The sequence below is a fragment of the Budorcas taxicolor genome, chromosome 12 (assembly GCF_023091745.1).
Source record: "Budorcas taxicolor isolate Tak-1 chromosome 12, Takin1.1, whole genome shotgun sequence".
NCBI lineage: Eukaryota > Metazoa > Chordata > Mammalia > Artiodactyla > Bovidae > Budorcas > Budorcas taxicolor.
In genome coordinates, this window is record NC_068921.1 from 50268659 (window position 1) to 50289560 (window position 20902).

Consider the following 20902-nt stretch of genomic DNA (forward strand, 5'->3'; position numbering starts at 1 on the left):
TAAGGTAGAGAGAACTAAGACAAGAGTTCCCACATTTTAGTGGGAAATGGCAAATCCTTGTCACTAACTATGGCACCAAGTAGTTCATTCAGGACAAATTTCAATAAAAAGGTAGAAAGTTAATCTTGACAATTTACATATGCTCAGTCGCTCAGCCATGTCCGACTCTTTGTGACCCCATGGACTGTAGTCGGCCAGGCTCCTCAGGCCATGAGATTTTCCAGGCAAGAATACTGGAGTGGGTTGCCATTTCCTACTCCAGGGCTAGACACTTTAGGTCCTAAATTAATTTTTAAGGACTGATATGTTTAGTTTAACAAAACGCTGGTCTAATTTACTAGAAAATTAGTAATGTTCTCTTTCACCTTGAGCTGGATGGGCAGACTCAGCCACTGTCTTGTTTCCTCCTTACATACAACTAAAGTAATGCCTGACCAGACTCAAAATGCATGTAGATGCGACATGCTCATTGGCACAAAGCAGGCAGCAGGGGAAGGCCCCTACTTTCCTGGAAAACTCAGAGGAGATTTACTGGCAATCAGTCATTTTCCTCATATATATATATAATGTCAGTAGATTTTAAGACAGATGCACATAAAGTTACACAAATGTTTCCACCTCTCCACCACTGAGTGAAACATGCCATTCTTTGGAGAAAAAAATACATTCATTTTTTTCAAGTATATTTCAATATACAAAGATGTTCTAGCTTTGTTTCACTACAAAGACAAACAGATGTCACATGTGTCCAAGGGGAACTTCATTTTAACTTCCCTTTGTTGTGGATTTCATGAAGTTTTGATTTCTTTTTTAAAAAATTGCTCTAAATATGCATCTACTTTTATCTGAAAGCATGAACTCTTTAAGTCCATTTTATATATATGTACATAGTCAACAAGGACAGCAAAAAACAGTCTACATATGTACAATGGTTTAGAACTGGCATGCTCTGAGGACAGCAAGGGCCACTGGCTCTGACGGGCTCACAGCTGATTCAGTGATTGTCAGCTCTGGTGGCCAGTGCTGGGCCAGCAGCATGCAGACTCCTCCAGACTGTAGCATCCTTGAATGGTCACGTCCTGCTGAGGTGGCAAGTCTTCATGGCTTGTTTCCTGTCTTGGCTTTGTTGTTAGGGTTGCAGTTTAAGTCTCTCAGCAGTGGTTCGCAGTTGGCTAGAATATCTGCAGGCAGCAGCTTCCAGATCTGCTCCACCGCCTTCTGATAAGCCACCTTCTCCTGTTCCAGAGTCCGGATCAAAGACTTCATTTTGGTCTCTCTGGTTAAAACATTTTCCAGGTTGGACTCCAAGGTCTGAATTTTAGCATGAGCTATCTGTTTGGGGCCAAAACAGAAACACAAAATCCGCCAAATCAAAAATCTGAAGGTTTTGGTTCATTATCACAGCAGCAGTCAGAACTTATATATATTAGCTAATCATATCATATTACTTAGTACATCTTAGTATAGGAAGCAAATACTCTGAAACCATCCACAACATGGCGATTTTTTATGGTTCTCAAAAATATAACTAGAGTTCTAACAAAATACATCTTATTTCACTGAATACACCAAAAATGCAATATTAAATCATCATCCCTCAGGAGTGAGGGCACTCACTCCACACACAGGTCTTCTGCTCGAGTGACTGGGATCTGACAGGGAAAAACATGAGATTCCTGACACTGCCCTAAGGTGTTAAAAGAGGGTTTTTTGCCCTCTGAGTGGAAATACAGGGTTTGCTCAACACATACGTGGGATCTTATCAGTTTTTACAGGTAAAAAAACTGTGCCCACATAACTTGGGGACCAGAGGGGATGACAACATTGAACTGTGAATGAAAAAATTTGTAACCATTAATAAAAACCATTATAACATAAAGTAGGTGCAAACCCACTTTCCCTAAATAAAGAAATGTTCAAATAATCATCACTGAAACATCCTAGTAATAAAGGACAATAGCCTGTTTATTTTTCTTTCTGAAAATAGACACTGTTGTCTCTTTTTAAAAATTTTTTTATTGGAGTATAGTTGCTTTACAAGGTTATGTTAGTTTCTGCTGTAAAGTGAATCAGTTACACATATACATAAATCCCCTCTGTTTTTGGATTTCCTTCCCATTTAGGTCACCACAGAGCACTGAGTAGAGTTCCCTGTGCTATACAGTAGGTTCTCAGTAGTTATCTATTTTGTACACAGTACCCATAGTGTATACATGTCAATCCCAATCTCCCAGTTCATCCCCCTCCCCCTCCTCCACCTTGGTATCCATTGCGCACACACACACACACACACACACACACACACACAATCTACAAACAATAAATGCCGGAGGGCTTCCCTGGCAGCTAAGCTGGTAAAGAATCCGCCTGCAATGCAGGAGACTCCGGTTCAATTCCTGGGTCTGGAAGATCCCCTGGAGAAGGGACAGGCTACCCACTGTGGTATTCTTGCCTAAAGAATTCCATGGACAGAGGAGCCTGGCACGCTACAGTCCATGGGGTCACAGAGTCAGACACAACTGAGCAACTTTCACTTTCATATAATTAACACCTCAAACAAAGATATAATTTGGTAAATAAATGCTGGAGAAGATGTGGAGAAAATGGAACCCTCCCACATTGTTGGTGGGAATGTAAATTGGTATAGGCACTATGGAAAACAGTATACAGGTTCCTTAAAACACTGAAAAATAGAGCCTCCATATGATCCATCAATCCGACTCCTGGGCATATATCCAGTGAAAACCATAATTCAAAAAGATACATACAACCCAATGTTCATTGCACACTATTCACAATAGCCAGAACATGGAAGCAACCTAGATGTCCATCAGCAGAGGAATGGATAAAGAAGATGTGGCACCTACAAAAAGGAGTGAATGCCACAAAAAGGAATGAAATAGTACCATTTGCAGAGATGTGGATGGATCTCGAGACTGTCATACAGAGTGAAGTCAGTTTGAAAGAGCAAAAACAAGTATCACATAATATTGCTTATATGTGGAATGTAGAAAAACGATATGGATGAATTTATTCGCAAATCTTGTTTAAAAAATGATCTTTAGCAATGCACTAATACAACATTGTTGGCATTGTTTTGAATAGAAAAAGGCATAAAATGTTCTATGGGTCAGAGCTAATATAGATGAAATGAAGGAGGCGAGTGTTTCTTCTTGGGGAGCAACTACTTTAGGAATGCCTCATTTCTAAGCTATTACTCTCCTAGCTATCCTTCAGAGGAGTCACCACACAGCAAAACAGGGTTTTAGTGTTCCCTACTTTGGAGACATACAGTATTGACAAAGTGACAGGTAAGCAGAAACCAAGGAGCCATTGGGTACTTAAGTTGTAACTCAGAATCCCTCTCCCCACACTCCCTACCCCCTACCTCTTGGCTCCCTGGAAGCTTTACTTTCTCACCTCCCCCTCCTCTGATCACATGGAAACCCCACTCCTTGAGGCTTGGATACTTCATATAGGTTACAGCATACTTCATATAGGTTACAGATGTGCAATATTGCTGCTACTATTGCTGCTAAGTCGCTTCAGTCGTATCCGACTCTGTGCGACCCCACAGACGGCAGCCCACCAGGCTCCCTCACCCCTGGGATTCTCCAGGCAAGAACACTGGAGTGGGTTGCCATTTCCTTCTCCAATGCATGAAAGTGAAAAGTCAAAGTGAAGTCGCTCAGTCGTGTCCGACTCTTAGAGACCCCATGGACTGCAGCCTACCAGGCTTCTCCATCCATGGGATTTTCCAGGCAAGAGTACTAGAGTGGGGTGCCATTGCCTTCTCCACCCTTACCTGCAAACGTCATTATTTTCACCACCTGGAGAGGCCCCATATAGGTTACAGATGTGCAATATTACTTTACACTAAATCACTTATCACATTTGTAAGAGTGCACTGATGAATAAATACATAGTTTATATTCTAAAGAGATCTTGAAGAGAAAATTAGAGATACCAAGGGAACATTTCATGCAAAGATGGGCACAATAAAGGACAGAAATGGTATGGACCTAACAGAAGCAGAAGATATTAAGAAGAGGTGGCAAGAATACACAGAAGGACTGTACAAAAAAGATCGTCTTGACCCAGATAATCACGATGGTGTGATCACTCATCTAGAGCCAGACATCCTGGAATGTGAAGTCAAGTGGGCCTTAGAAAGCATCACTACTAACAAAGCTAGTGGAGGTGATGGAATTCCAGTTGAACTATTTCAAATCCTGAAAGATGATGCTGTGAAAGTACTGCACTCAATATGCCAGCAAATTTGGAAAACTCAGCAGTGGCCAAAGGACTGGAAAAGGTCAGTTTTCATTCCAGTCCCAAAGAAAGGCAATGTCAAAGAATGCTCAAACTACCTCACAATTGCACTCATCTCACAAGCTAGTAAAGTAATGCTCAAAATTCTCCAAGTCAGGCTTCAGCAATACGTGAACCGTGAACTTCCTGATGTTCAAGCTGGCTTTCAAAAAGGCAGAGGAACCAGAGAGCAAATTGCCAACATTCGCTGGATCATGGAAAAAGCAAGAGAGTTCCAGAAAAACACCTATTTATGCTTTATTGACTATGCCAAAGCCTTTGACTGTGTGGATCACAATCAACTGTGGAAAATTCTGAAAGAGATGGGGATACCAGACCACCTGACCTGCCTCTTGAGAAATCTGTATGCAGGTCAGGAAGCAACAGTTAGAACTGGACATGGAACAACACACTGGTTCCAAATAGGAAAAGGAGTATGTCAAGGCTGTATATTGTCACCCTGCTTATTTAACTTCTATGCAGAGTACATCATGAGAAATGCTGGGCTGGATGAAGCACAAGCTGGAATCAAGATTGCCAGGAGAAATATCAATAACCTCAGATATGCAGATGACACCACCCTTATGGCAGAAAGTGAAGAGGAACTAAAAAGCCTCTTGATGAAAGTGAAAGAGGAGAGTGAAAAAGTTGGCTTAAAGCTCAACATTCAGAAAACGAAGATCATGGCATCCAGTCCCATCACTTCATGGGAAATAGATGGGGAAACAGTGGAAACAGTGTCAGACTTTATTTTGGGGAGGCTCCAAAATCACTGCAGATGGTGATTGCAGCCATGAAATTAAAAGACACTCCTTGGAAGAGAAGTTATGACCAACCTAGATAGCATATTCAAAAGCAGAAACATTACTTTGCCGACTAAGGTCCGTCTAGTCAAGGCTATGGTTTTTCCTGTGGTCATGTATGGATGTGAGAGTTGGACTGTGAAGAAGGCTGAGCGCCGAAGAATTGATGCGTTTGAACTGTGGTGTTGGAGAAGACTCTTGAGAATCCCTTGGACTGCAAGGAGATCCAACCAGTCCATTCTGAAGGAGATCAGCCCTGGGATTTCTTTGGAGGGAATGATGCTAAAGCTGAAACTCCAGTACTTTGGCTACCTCATGTGAAGAGTTGACTCATTGGAAAAGACTCTGATGCTGGGAGGGATTGGGGGCAGGAGGAGAAGGGGACGACAGAGGATGAGATGGCTGGATGGCATCACTGACTCGATGGACGTGAGTCTGAGTGAACTCTGAGAGTTGGTGATGGACAGGGAGGCCTGGCGTGCTGTGATTCATGGGGTTGCAAAGAGTCGAACATGACTGAGCGACTAAACTGAACTGAACTTATATTCTGAAGTAACTGTGAGAGAGCTCATCCTTGGGTAGGTTGATAAGGAGTCCAGGGCCCTTGAGGAAGAAGGGTCCAAGGCCTTAGAGAAGGAGAAAGGGGTCTGAGGCTCTCAAGGAGAAAGGGAGGAATGGAACATTTTTTTCTACATTGCTTTGTCTTAGCCAATATAACAATGTATCTTGCTCAAGGACATGTTTCTCCTTAACAAGACAGTTCTGACTAATCTTGTTATTTTAAGATGTATATTATGGGAGTGGGTCTGGTAAGACCTTTCTTTCTATTGTTAGCTCCAATCCTGTTATCTTAAAATGTAAATTGTGGGAGTGGATCTGGTAAGACCTTTACAACCTTGAGACATTCTTTTGATTTACTGTAATAACCAATTGAAAAAGTATATAACTCCCTTGCTGAAACTAGTAAGGGGGCCATTCTCAGGCCCCCTTCTGATGTCTATGTCAGAAGCTTTCTCTGTCCCTTTTTCACTTTAATAAAACTCTGGTACACAAAAGCTCCTGAAGGATCAGGCCTGGGCCCTGGTTAAATCTTCTTTGGAGATCAACACATTAAGCTATCAGCTGCAAATTTCTTCATGGCAAGGATTATATGTTACCTGTTTTCATTCAATTTTCTCCTTTCCATTTCTGTGAGTTTTACTCTAGACAGTTCTCATCTTCCCCAATCAGATTTCTACAAATAATTGCTAGCTGGTCTCCCTACCTTCTCTCCCCATTCTAATCTGTCCTCATCAAGGTTTTTCCAGACTGATCTTCCTAAAGTATGGTTCAAAAATTTTGAGAGATTTCTTTCTCAACATGATTAAAGCTGTGTTCTTCTTCTTGACCTTGAAAGTTATTTACAAATCCGCCTCCATCATGTTTACCCCATTTCTCCCCAATGTAAATCTTAAGAGGATTTAAGTTTCCTCTAAGTTCTGCCATATTATCTAGCCTTAAACACTCCCCACTCCTCACTCATTCCTCCCACCAAGCCTCTAGAGTCCAGCTCAAGCCCCAAGACCCCCAGAGCTTTCCCAGTTTCCTCTAGTCAATCCCTCCCAACTTGAACTTAAACCAAACATTCAAAACCCAGTAAGTTTTGAATCAGATTCTGCTCTGAACTGCCATTTAATTATTTTGTGAGAGGAGATTTTCTCTCCCAACTGATACTTAAATTAGCCTGTGCATTTGTAGCCCCCAGGGCACTTGGACACAATCTGATACACAGGTCAACAGTCAGCAATGGCTCAATCTACACCACAGCTCTATCCTTCCTGGGATGGTTCTATGCAGGAGAGGAGGCACTCAACAGCTTTTATGGTCAAATCATCATCTCTTTACCTGTAATTTTTCTAGAAGGTCCATGTTTTGTCTTTTCAGTTGGCTGTTGGCCCTCTCCAGCTTCTCCATGGGCTCGCTCTCCTCGCAAGCATAGGAAGATTCTTGAAGTTCATCCTGTAGCACGTGATACTCCACCTCATAGGCATGTAACTGTTTAGAAATATCCATCTCAAAAACCTGCAGTGAAAACAGGGGTCAGTCTGACCTTCAGGATGTACATAAAGATACATCTGTGTATCTAAGGTACTTCATGTAGATTTCCCAATACTTCTTAATGAGGAACAGCATGACATACCAAACAAAGGGAATTGTAACAAGTGTGACTGTCAAGTAAGGACAAACAGATGATTTCTACACAACTGAAACATTTTCATGACAAGGCCAAGACACTAGAGAAGTTAACGTCCAAAGATATTTTGCATCTAAAATATACATAATCTAGGAATGGTCTCCCAAAGTGTTGCCTACCAGATACACATGAGTAACTGAGTAACCCTTATACAAGTTGGAGATAATCTTTGCTGGTTAATAAGCAAAACTGCATAGGGTAGTTCTATAATAATAAGATCAAAAGCCCTTCCAATTATTTGTCAAGGAGGTAGAAAGGGCTTGTACTAAATATTTTCATCCATTTTCTAATCCATACAAGTCTCTTAGAATTCACTAACATATCCTACCAGAGAGAGAATCTTAAAATTGCACACCATGGGAACTATACATACGTATTCAATCACTCAGTTGTGTCCAACTCTGTGACACCATGGACTGTTCCTCTGTCCACGGGATTTTCCAGGCAACAATACTGGAGTGGGTTGCCATTTCCTTCTCCAGGGGATGTTCGCGACGCAGGGATCAAACCCGCATCTCCTGCATTGGCAGGTGCATTCTGTAGCACTGAGCCACTTGGGAATTGGGCACTGTATAGAGCTGTTTAATTGCAGCTGCCTCTGTTCTCCCATATTGTCACCCATTAGGAAGACAGTTTGCTTCAAAGTTAGAGAACAAGTAACTCCTCCTTAGTCTAAATTTGCAAGAGAAAGTGAGCTGCCATTTAAGCATTGGTATCCACACTAACATTGTTGGGAGAGAAGAAACCACAAAAAATCTCATTGACTTACTTGCACTACTACTATTAGAGATACTCAAATCTTAGAATTGAAATGATATTTCGTGACAATATTGTTATTCTTTTTAAATAAGCATCTTTTTTTACCCCTACCCAGTGAGTATGAACAGTGGACTATACTATACAACCCTTAAAAATGAGAGCATTGAGATATTTATTGGCATGCAAAAATGTCCAATACTCTACAAATACTTAAATAAAAAATCATTACACAACAGCATGTACAGTATAATTAGAGATTGTAAGAGGATGTTTAAGATGTTTTAAATCTCAAGCTATTGAGATTTGTAACTTTACTTTCTTCTTTGTGCTGTTCTGCATTATTTGCATTTTTACAGTAAATAAAACTCATCAAAGTCTCCTTTAATATTAATAGTTCATTTTTGTTCAATTGCTAAGGTGTGTCCTACTCTTTGCAGTATGCTATGTGCCCCTGTCCTTTACTATCTCCCAGATTTTGCTCAGATTCATCTCCATTGAGTTGGCGATGCTATTTAACCATCTCATCCTCTGCTGCCCCTTTCTCTTTTGGCCTCAGTCTTTCCCAGCATCAGGGTCTTTTCCAATGAGTCAGCTCTTCACATCAGCTGGCCAAAGTATTATTCCATAGTTAATCAATTCTACTGGCTAGAAAGTTATCTCTAATGTCAAGTCCAAATCTATCAGCCTGTAACTTATATCAAATAACCATAGTAATAATCTCCAAAGCTAAGCAATTCCCTCATTAATCTTAGAAAGCAGGGGTGATCTAATTTCAAATCAAACCTGATCTCTCTCTAAAACCACAATCTCTGACTACTTGCCAGCCCCAAAAGATATTTCTGAAGAATTAGGGAATAACTGAAAATGTAAATAAAATTTATATTTTTCTATTTCCAGAGCATCTTCACAAATAAAAAATATTCGAAGGTATTTACAGAATAATCTGATTGTGATTTTAATTCCACACATGTGGTAGAAAGAAAGTTTTACATGTAATAAAATGAGTTCTTGTTATAGACTTGTATAGAATGATACAAAATTCTTCAACTGAGTTGGTTACATTTACCCCTAAAAACAATGTTATTTCCATTCTGTAGAGAAGGAAGCTGAGACTCAGAGAGGTTGCCCTCACTTGCCCAAAGTCACACAGCTAGTAGATAGCTGAACACCAGCACAAAATCTTGGAGAAGGCAATGGCACCCCACTCCAGTACTCTTGCCTGGAGAATCCCATGGAGAGAGGAGCCTGGTGGGCTACAGTCCATGGGGTCGCGGAGAGTTGGACACGACTGAGCAACTTCACTTTCACTTTCATGCATTGGAGAAGGAAATGGCAACTTACTCCAGTGTTCTTGCCTGGAGAATCCCAGGGACGGGGGAGCCTGGTGGGCTACTGGCTATGGGGTCGCACAGAGTCGGACACGACTGGAGTGACTTAGCAGCACCCACAGCAGCAGCACAAGATCTCAGACTCCCTTTCTCTTGCTCTAAACTCTGTCTTTTATCTGCTATCCCAAGGGCCTCTTGGAAAGTGGTAAATTTTGTCAGTACTCATAAGGCATGACTGCTTTATTTACAAATCTGGTCTTAAGTATATTCACGTCATCTGAACAACAATATATAACTGCCACTTACCTGGTCCCTATGAAGAATCAGGGACTAGGTATATGATATGCTGATTACCCTCCATTTGCTTCCATTCTCTGCCCTCATCCATTCTCAGTACCCTAGGTGGCAGACCCCTCTGACCTGCATTCCTCACACTTTCCTTCCTGCTGATTTCTGGTTCAGTTCACTTGCTCAGTCATGTCCAACTCTTTGTGACACCATGGACTGCAGCACACCAGGCCTCCCTGTCCATCACCAACTCCCGGAGTGAACTCAAACTCATATCCACTGAGTCGGTGATGCCATCCAACCATCTCATCCTCTGTCGTACCCTTCGCCTCCTGCCTTCAATCTTTCTCAGAATCAGGGTCTATCCAGTGAGTCAGTTCTTCGCATCAGGTGGCCAAAGTTTTGGAGTTTCAGCTTCAGCATCAGTCCTTCCAATGAATATTTACGACTGATCTCCTTTAGGATGGACTGGTTGGATCTCCTTGCAGTCGAAGGGACTCTCAAGAATCTCCTCCAACACAACAGTTCAAAAGCATCAATTCACTGGCACTCAGTTTTCTTTATAGTCCAACTCTCACACCCACATATGACTACTGGAAAAACCATGGCTTTGACTAGATGGATCTTTGTTGGCAAAGGAATGTCTCTGCTTTTGAATATGCTGTCTAGGTTGGTCATAACTTTTCTTCCAAGGAGCTAACATCTTTTAATTTCTTGGCTGCAGTCACCATCTGCAGTGATTTTGGAGCCCCCCCAAAATAAAGTCTGACACTGTTTCCACTGTTCCCCCATCTATTTGCCATGAAGTGATGGGACCAGATGCGATGATCTTCGTTTTCTGAATGTTGAACTTTAAGCCAACTTTTTCACTCTCCTCTTTCACTTTCATCAAGAGGCTTTTTAGTTCCTCTTCACTTTCTGCCATAAGGGTGGTGTCATCTGCATATCTGAGGTTATTGATATTTCTCCCGGCAATCTTGATTCCAGCTTGTGCTTCAACCAGCCCAGCATTTCTCATGACTTCTGGTTGGGTATCGCCAATAGCAAAGGTCATCAGGAGATCAAGAGGGGCAGAAGAAAGACGTTGGTAACTTCTTCCCAGCTCCTTCCCTGTCTTGCTCACCAAGAGTACAGCAACCTCCAGAGAGCCTGCCTCCAGACTTCTGGCACTCACTGGGCCTGGCAGCACTATCATATCCTCCTTCTCCTCATGAAGCACCAGGGATATGAACAGTTCCCTCTGTCACTGGTTCCTAAATGCCTGGACATCGTGTCTTGTTCCCGTAACCTTGCCTGCACTCCTGTAAATCAAACCCTCCCTTGAGTTGCTGGAGGTAGAATCTGTTTCCTGCAAGGGACCCTGACTAATAAAGAAAGTCTCATTTAAGCTTCACAAAATCTCTTGGGTCAGAACTGTCCCATTTTGCACGTGAGAACACTAGGGTTCAGAAGGTTAGAGTGATGTGTACAAGACAGACAACTAATAAAAAATCTGGAAGTTGATGAATCCAAGACTGTCTAATTCCAGTCTTAATTCCTGTCATGTGTACTCCTCATATATTTTGAAACAGAATTAGTGGTTCAGACGGTAAAGAATCCACCTGCCAATTCAGGAGACTCAGGTTTGATCCCTGGGTGGGGAAGATCCCTTGGAGAAGGGAATGGTAACCCACTCCAGTATTCTTACCTGGGAAATCCCACAGATAGAGAAGCCTAGTGGGCTGCAGTCCATGGAGTCATAAAGAGTCAGACACAACTAAGTGACTAACACACACAGCAATACTACAAAGCTAAGTGCATCTCAGCTTATTCATTTATTAGTTCTTCCTAACCTGCCTCTTGAGAAACCTATATGCAAGTCAGGAAGCAACAGTTAGAACTGGACATGGAACAAAGGACTGGTTTCAAATAGGAAAAGGAGTATGTCAAGGCTATATATTGTCACCCTGCTTATTTAACTTTTATGCAGAGTACATCATGAGAAATGCTGGGCTGGATGAAGCACAAGCTGGAATCAAGATTGCCAGGAGAAATATCAATAACGTCAGATATGCAGATGACACCACCCTTATGGCAGAAAGTGAAGAGGAACTAAAAAGCCTCTTGATGAGAGTGAAAGAGAAGAGCGAAAAAGTTGGCTTAAAGCTCAACATTCAGAAAATGAAGATCATGGCATCCAGTCATATCACTTCATGGGAAATAGATGGGGAAACAGTGGAAACAGTGTCAGACTTTATTTCTTGGGGCTCCAAATCACTGCAGATGGTGACTGCAGCCATGAAATTAAAAGACATTTACTCCTTGGAAGAAAAGTGATGACCAACCTAGATAGCATATTCAAAAGCAGAGACATTACTTTGCCAACTAAGGTCCGTCTAGTCAAGGCTATGGTTTTTCCTATGGTCATGTATGGATATGAGAGTTGGACTGTGAAGAAAGCTGAGCGCTGAAGAATTGATGCTTTTGAACTGTGGTGTTGAAGAAGACTCTTGAGAGTCCCTCTACTGCAAGGAGATCCAACCAGTCCATTCTAAAGGAGATCAGCCCTGGGATTTCTTTGGACGGAACTCCAATACTTTGGCCACCTCATGCGAAGAGTTGACTCATTGGAAAAGACTTTGATGCTGGGAGGGATTGAGGGCAGGAGGAGAAGGGGACGACAGAGGATGAGATGGCTGGATGGCATCATTGACTCGATGGACGCGAGTCTGAGTGAACTCCGGGAGTTGGTGATGGACAGGGAGGCCTGACGTGCTGCGATTCATAGGGTCGCAAAGGGTCGGACACCAGTGAGCGACTGAACTGAACTGAACTAAACTCTCTAAGCTCTATCTTCAGTCTTACCACCGATCTAAATTGAAAAACTTATGAATCATCACAGGCAAGGACTGAATCACCTTGCCTGGGCACAGCCACACAATGTCACAAGAAGAAATTACACAATAGTTTCATTTCTAGGTAAAATGTATCTGATCAAATTTAAAAATGGTCAAGCAAAACTCATGTTTATGCTAAAACATTTAATAATATAATTAGTAGAGAAACTGCTATATAATCTTATACCTTATTATTACCATTTAAATCATACCTGGGTAATTATTTTTTCCATTTCAGATGAATTCATATCGGGGAGAGTGATTTTAAGGAATTCAACAATATTTTCAAAGTTTTCACATTCCATTATGAGTGTCTCTTGGTTGCTCAGCAGGCTTAGGGCAACCTTAAATATAACTTCAGTTCCCTGAAGAAAAATAATATCTGAAAAAAAAGATATATAATTTTCATGATCAAAATTATGCCTCTACTATTGTAAAACGTGACCTCTGTGTGTTAATGTGGTTTTTTGCATGGTTGTGTGTATGTGTGTGTGTGTATGGTGGTTGTTTTAATCACTGCAATAAAACTACAGAATATTTTACAAAATAAAACTGGTCAAAATAACCTAGTTTGAATTAAATAATAATATGACAAAAACAAATAATCAGTTGTTTAACTATTCTTCTTACTTACTTAGGAACCTCAGATAAGGTCAATGTAAAAAGAAAAAGATAAATTGTATATGTTTGTCCACATATTTATAACTTTTAGTGCAGCAGCAGCAGTTGCAAATTTAACAGAGACTGATATTTAGATTTTCTTCATGAGGAGAATACAAAAACAAGTCAACATAATCAATAGTTTAGGATTATTTAAACTCTCTTTTCCATAATATAAAACTACAAGAACCAGTTAATATGTAATTAAACCTGTACTAGGGAAAAAATATAAAGAAAAAAAAACTTTAAAAGAAAAATCAAAATCAGGGTATAACCTAAATCAGAATAGAAAAAAAAAGGCTACCCTAACTCTGAAAGTGAAAGTGAAGGTGCTCTGTCCTGTCCAACTCTTTGTGACCCCGTGGACCATAGCCCACCAGGCTCCTCTGTCCTTGGGATTTTCCCAAGCAAGAGTACTGGAGTGGGTTGCCATGACCTTCTCCAGGGGATCTGCCTGACCCAGGGATCAAACCTGGGTCTCCTGCATTGCAGGCAAACGCTTTACGTCTGAGCCACCAGAGCTTCACCCTAACTCTGAACTTTGCTCCAAACAAATGTAAACACACAATAGTTTTGAAAAGTACTAAGTACTTTTGTATGAGCATTCCTCTCAATCCATGCCATTCTGTAGTCAGTAATAAACAAGAGGGGGTTGTTAAAAATGAGGGAACCCTGAAACAATCACTTCAAACATGGTCATTCTTCTTGCTCACACATCTTTCCCTTTGCTGACAGTCTCTTCTTCACTCAGTTCTAAGAATGGAGTGGCTACTGTAGAGCTGACAGCATCATTCATATTCTCTGAGCAAAAAACAGATGACTGGGGAGGTATGTTTCCTGAATCCAGATATCAAGCGTCCTAGGGTAAGTCAGAGAGAGATACCCTAAATATCATTTTAGATCTGATAAGCTATTTCCTGATAAGAACAGATATAAATGAAAGGATTTATAGAAGATCTATAAAGAGAAACCCAAGCTCCAAAGAAAACTTCCCTGGAGAAAAAGCAATCGTGTATGCTCAATAAAAATATGGAAATTTGGTAAATATTTGATTCTGGGCATTCTTGTTTTACTCTTTTGCTGCACTTAGCCTACAAATTGTATCAGCACTAATGCAGTGTCTAATTTTTAAAGCCACAGCCCCTAGTAACAAGGACACAGTACACTGTAATCTGGTGTTGCTGCTGCTAAGTCGCTTCAGTCGTGTCCGACTCTATGCGACCCCATAGATGGCAATCTGGTGCTATGTATACATATTACATGTATTACTATATCTTCAGGCTTCCCGTAGCTCAGATGGTAAAGAATCTGGCCACAGTGTAGGAGACCTGGGTTCAATCCTTGGGTTGGGAAGATCCCCTGGAAGAGGATATATCCTCAAATTTGAAGTTTCTCCAAATAACTTTTTTTTCCCTATAACTGATATATTCTCTTTATTCTATTTTAGTTCATTTTTTTCAATCCTGGTAATGACCTACAATCAGGCCAATACTTAAAATTTGACCAAAAGCTCCAATTTAGCAAAAGCAAAGATATAAATACTGTCTACTTGCACCACGGGTACCGGATAGATGAGTGGAACAGAAAAACTGGAAGCCTCTTCTGAGGTCATCAAGCTCTCAACATTAGAATAAACCTCTGCTACAGAGCAGTTTTTTAAAAGATGGTTTGCTTTTTAAATAACAGATTTAGACAAACCTAACTAAAGAGGTGTGATAGATTTAAAAGCCTCATAAGGTAACATAAGCTGTGTCACACTCTCTTTTTACTACACTGTGGAGCAAAGCAGCAACTCAACAACTTGCCTTGGGTCCAACCAGCTGTGCACCCAGTGTTAGAGATGGGCACCACCTCTGTACTGGCACGATAGGAGGGCACTTAGAGCAATAAAACAGGAATTCCAATTACCTTGTTAACAATAAAAAGTCACATTAACAAGTGCCATTAGAAACAACATTGAAAGAGGTTGCTTCCATTAACCCAGTCAGAGAACATGCTGTTTCTCTGTGCTTTGAATCCAGGTTGAAGAGGACAATGGGGAAGGAAAAACAAAAAAGATAGGACAGATGTGTATAAATATCTGAAAAAATTATACAGTGGAATTCCTTAGTTCATATTTTTTTTAATTACACTGTGATTTTTTTAGGTATAAACGAAAATAAGAATTCCATTATAGTTTACTCAAATACAGGAGCTCAACTCTTCTTCTTTCCCTTTGCATTTCAATTTAAGACTAAAATGGTTTCAAATTACTCTCAGAATGGAGCCAGGCACATTTATTAAATTCCATTAGCAATTTGTGATTCTGTGACACGACGCTAGATAAAACAATTGGAGCACCTTATGGCTAGAAGTATACCCCTTGGAATAAATAATGCTGTTCCAATTAATCATTGGCGTCTCTTACCAAACACTCTGGCTACAAATCCTAATGGAAACTGAGAGGCAAACAATGTGAGGAACCAGGGGGCAGCATAAAGACTGGGGCTGATTTCATTTTCTTCAAGATGATTGTAGAGATCTCTGTGATAATCATGAAGGAGCCTGGACAGCTGGTACATTTGAATCTAAAGTTAATTTGGAGAAGAAAAATAAAATATTATGCATTTATCTGAGTACACATAAAATAAATACTGTTTAATTTCATTACTCTAATATTTAATAACTAACAGGTATATTACAGAAACAAAAGCAATATTGTTTTATTATTATGTTAAAGCTGACAGATCCAAGTTCATTTAACTGAGATCACAAAGCAAGTCACTGTAAGTCCATCTATGACTAGAGAGCACATTTCTCCAACACGTGTGTTTTGGTATTGCCATGTATACATGGAAATGGTAATTATTCCTCCTGTAGGAAGGTATGGCTTTTGGAATTTAGTCAGAACTGTCCTGGCTCAGGACTCTCATGGAAGGTCCATTCTAATTTCAGACCAGTTCCAGAAAAGCTTCCATTCAAGAGAATCTACCACATCTAATTCAGAAGCAAGACCTTGTCTCTCTTTGCTGGGTCCAGCACTGGATTTATGACAGAACCCACCAGGCAATCTGCACTGCTAGGATACTGTCAGGCTTAGAAGGTTAAGAAGCCAGAAACCTGAACTGTGATTTCTAATATCTAAGATATTCCAGCAGCACATTTTCTCTTGACACAGGAGATTAAACCAAAAAGTGCAGTCCGAATGTTTATAGTACTGAAAGAAATTATTTCACTTAGCTACTGAGCTGGTTATTCATATTTAAAAATATATTATAAAGACAGCTTATAGTAACTTTTAAAGTCTTACATGTGGGTAGTTAAAAGTAAAGCAGTAGCAAATAATAAACAAATCTATGATTTGTGCTTTAATTTAAAATTTTATCTACAGAGTAACAGATTGAGTCATGAGTCCTTGATCAGTTACATCACCTTAATTTCTTGGTGTGAAATACATTCAACATTTTTCTAAATCTAGCAGAACTTCTTTCTCTAGATATCATCAAAATATCATTCTTAAGTAGTATAAAAATGGCTTAAAATAGCCAACTATATTATGAATTCAACTGTTTTTCAGAGCACAGAACTAAAAATCAAAGTATTATACATAAATATAGCAAATGTTTGATCTCTATCTGTGGAAACTAAGGTTCCACACAAGCCGTAAAAGGAAAGAATTAAAGAGCCACTGGAAGTCATAAAATAAGTTTAGCAGCAGTCAAGCAAAGAGGTTTAAAAAATGAGATTATAATCTCATTAAGTCATGTTGAAAAAGCATCGTAAATTTATTTCTATTAGGCCACATACAGTTTGGAAACTAGAAATACTGGGCTCTAAGTATTGGTGTTGTTGGTAGTACAAAAAACAAAGACATCTATAGCAGAATAAAAAGAAAGCCTATCATCAAAAACATTCTGTCCTTGTTCATCCAATATCTTAACACAGAAGCAATATGTTTTTTTTTTTTTTTTTTTTATAGAACCTTATTTTTTCCCTACATTCTAAACTGGGGGTTAAGAATATTTCTTCCATCCAGGTATATTTACATTAAATTTCTTTTGACAAATAAAATATAATTCAGTCTTCCTTCCAAGGAAACTTTCATAACAAGATGCCATTTGCTAATAATACACAATTTTTCAATTCTACCTTAGAGATAACATGAAAATCTTCCAATGGAAGAGACAGAACTGGAGGAAGGGAGATGCAGAGAGTCGGGGAGAAGCAGAGACCAAAGACTTCGGATAAAAAGATGCTTTACACTTAGCATAGAAAACAGCAGACACAAATATGATGGGCTGTCCATAATTAAAAGAGCCCTCAACCTCCTCATTTTACAGATAAGGTGAGTGCATGCTAGTGAGAAGGAAAGATATACTCATTTGAATGCAGAGTTCCAAAGAATAGCAAAGAGAGATAAGAAAGCCTTCCTCCATGATAAATGCAAAGAAATAGAAGAAAACAATACAATGGGAAAGACCAGAGATCTCAAGAAAATTAGAGACACCAAGGGAACATTTCATGCAAAGATGGGCTCAATAAAGGACAGAAATGGTAGGACAGAAGCAGAAGATATTAAGAAGAGGTGACAAGAATACACAGAAGAAATATATAAAAAAGATCTTCATGACCCAGATAATCATGATGGTGTGATCACTCACCTAGAGCCAGACATCCTGTAATGTGAGGTCAAGTGGGCCTTAGGAAGCATCAATATCAACAAAGCTAGTGGAGGTAATGGAATTCCAGTTGAGCTATTTGAAATCCTAAAAGATGATGCTGTGAAAGCGCTGCCCTTAATATGCCAGCAAAATTGGAAAATGCAGCAGTGGCCATAGGACTGGAAAAGGTCAGTTTTCATTCCAATCCCAAAGAAAGGCAATGCCAAATAATGCTCAAACTACCACACAATTGTACTCATCTCACACGCTGGTAAAGTAATGCTCAAAATTCTCCAAGCCAGGCTTCAGCAATACGTGAACCGTGAACTTCCAGATGTTCAAGCTGGTTTTAGAAAAGGCAGAGGAACCAGAGATCAAATTGCCAACACTGATTGGATCACTGAAAAAATGAGAGTTCCAGAAAAACATCTACTTCTTCTTTATTGACCATGCCAAAGCCTTTGACTGTGTGGATCACAACAAACTGGAAAATTCTTCAACAGTTGGGAATATCAGACTACCTGACCTTCCTCCTGAGAAATCTGTATGCAGGTCAAGAAGCAACAGTTAGAACTGGACATGGAACAAAGGACTGGTTCCAAATCGGGAAGGGAGTACGTCAAGGCTATATATTGTCACTCTGCTTATTTAACTTATATGCAGAGTACATCAGGAGAAATGCTGGACGGAATGAAGCACAAGCTGGAATCAAGACTGCTGGAAGAAATATCAATAACCTCAGATATGCAGATGATACCACTTTTATGGCAGGAAGTGAAAAAGAACTAAAGAGCCTCTTTATGAAAATGAAAGAGAGTGAAAAAGTTGGCTTAAAACTCAACATTCAGAAAACTAAGATCATGGCATCTGGTCCCATCACTTCATGGCAAATGGATGGGGAAACAGTGGAAAGAGTGAGAGACTTTATTTTTGGGGGGCTCTAAAACCACTGCAGATGGTGACTGCAGCCATGAAATTAAAAGACGCTTGCTCCTTGGAAGAAAAATTATGACCAACCTAGACAGCATATTAAAAAGCAGAGACATTCCTTTGCCAGCAAAGGTCCATCTAGTCAAAGCTTTGGTTTTTCCAATAGTCATGTATGGATGTGAGAGTTGGACTATAAAGAAAGCTGAATGCTGAAGAATTGATGCTTTTGAACTGTGGTGTTGGAGAAGATTCTTGAGAGTCCCTTGGACTGCAAGGAGATCCAACCAGTCCATCCTAAAGGAAATCAGTCCTGAATATTCATTGGAAGGATTGATGCTGAAGCTGAAACTCCAATAGTCTGTCCACCTGATACAAAGAATGGACTCATTTGAAAAGACCCTGATGCTGGGAATGATTGAAGGTGGGATAAAGGGGACGACAGAGGATGAGATGATTGGATAGTATCACCGACTCAATGGACATGAGTTTGAGTAAGCCTTGGGAGTTGGTGATGGACAGAGAAGCCTGGCGTACTGCAGTCCATGGGGTTGCAAAGAGTCAGACATGACTGAGCGGCTGAACTGAACTGAACTGCTGTGCCCAAGCTCACACCATGCAGGTAATCAGAAGTCCTATCAAGTGATCCTAAGCCTGTTGCCACTTCCAGTTCTGAACATCATGCTGATTGAAAAAGAAACACTTTCTGTTCTAGAAAGTAGGAAAGTGTTGCATCTCACTTTACAGGTCAAAAGGCTCTATTTCCCGTTAAGATTCCCAGTCTCATGGCCTCTAAGAACACTGTCCCCAAAGATTCTTAAACATCTTCATTTTCATAACTATGGACAGGAAATATTTCTTGGTAATTGAGGGTCATATTAAATCAACATATAAATCCAGTGTATACGAATTTTTATAATGTCAAATTGATGAGTAATTTCTTCAAATTGGAAGAAGGTTGCATTTTTAAAGTGATGTCTGTATCTACCCTTTTAATTTATGAATCAAGACCATGCGACTCCTTTCTTTGAAATTTTAATGGCAGATTCCAAACTGTTACTTCTGAAAATCAAAGCTACTGAAATCTTACAAGGGTACCAAATGCTTCCTATACAATATGGCACAGTAAACTGTTTAGAAATAAAGTAAAAAATAAAACCTTCCATAGTCATTACTATTTCACTTGCGGAATGTTTATAGACCTACGAATAGTCATCAACTAGGAATCAACTGTCAGATGATAAAGAATCCACCTGCAATTCCAGGAAACCTGGGTTCGATCCCTGGGCTGGGAAGGTCCCCTGGAAAAGGGAAAGGCTACCAACTCTAGTATCCTGGCCTGGAGAATTCCATGGACTGTGTAAGTCCATGGGGTCACAGGGTTGGACACGACTGAGAGACGTTCACTTTCATGAATCACTGTATTTGATTTTACTACCCTGAAATCAGAATTTCTGTATACCCTTCATAAGAACTGACGGCTGAAACCCAACATTGAGAGCAAAACCCTATCTCCCTGCCAAAAATTCCATCTTGAAGAAGTATTAAAAAATGGAGCACTCCCTCTCTACTCATCCTCTCAAGAAAACGTCACTTACTATAACATTCATAGAGTGAAAATAAAGTATCACTTTGCCCAAGGATTGGTAAGATTGAAATACTACATGCAAATACGGATCACTGGGAACCAGTAAAAAGTATATTTTAAAAGCACTTTAAAATATTTTAGTTCTTATCTAAAGCATAATATTATGACGAACTCAGCATCATGTCTACCTCATTTCACGGGAGGAGAACCCTGACACATTTTTCTCTTTAAAGCCTTTCTTTATATTTTTATGTCTGAAAGCTTTAAATTGCAAGGTAGTGGTTGTTTAAGATATCGTATCTACAGTGAAAATTTGAACTTTTTGTTACAAAACAGCAAGTTCAGGAAAGTGAAGTTTAAACTAGTGAGGAGAAATGTATAAACAGAAAGTTTGAAATGTAATAATGGCAGTGAATACACTACTTAACTGAAAAATCTTAATGTTCTTCTTCAGAACGTAAGAAAAGCAGAGTGAAAAAGCGCCACTGA

The 20902-nt window shown here is 39.9% G+C and overlaps 1 protein-coding gene across 1 annotated transcript in view; it reads right to left on the reverse strand.

The window, feature by feature from the left end:
• Positions 1–1059: 1059 nt before the first annotated feature.
• Positions 1060–20902, reverse strand: part of TBC1D4 (TBC1 domain family member 4) — a 220446-nt gene continuing 200603 nt past the window's right edge. Inside the window, exons 18-21 of the mRNA XM_052650019.1 lie at positions 15666–15825; positions 12811–12980; positions 6999–7175; positions 1060–1332 (exon numbers count right to left, since the gene is read on the reverse strand). Coding sequence (XP_052505979.1) covers positions 1099–1332; positions 6999–7175; positions 12811–12980; positions 15666–15825 — 741 coding nt within the window. The 3' untranslated portion in view covers positions 1060–1098. The remainder of the gene's footprint in view (positions 1333–6998; positions 7176–12810; positions 12981–15665; positions 15826–20902) is intronic.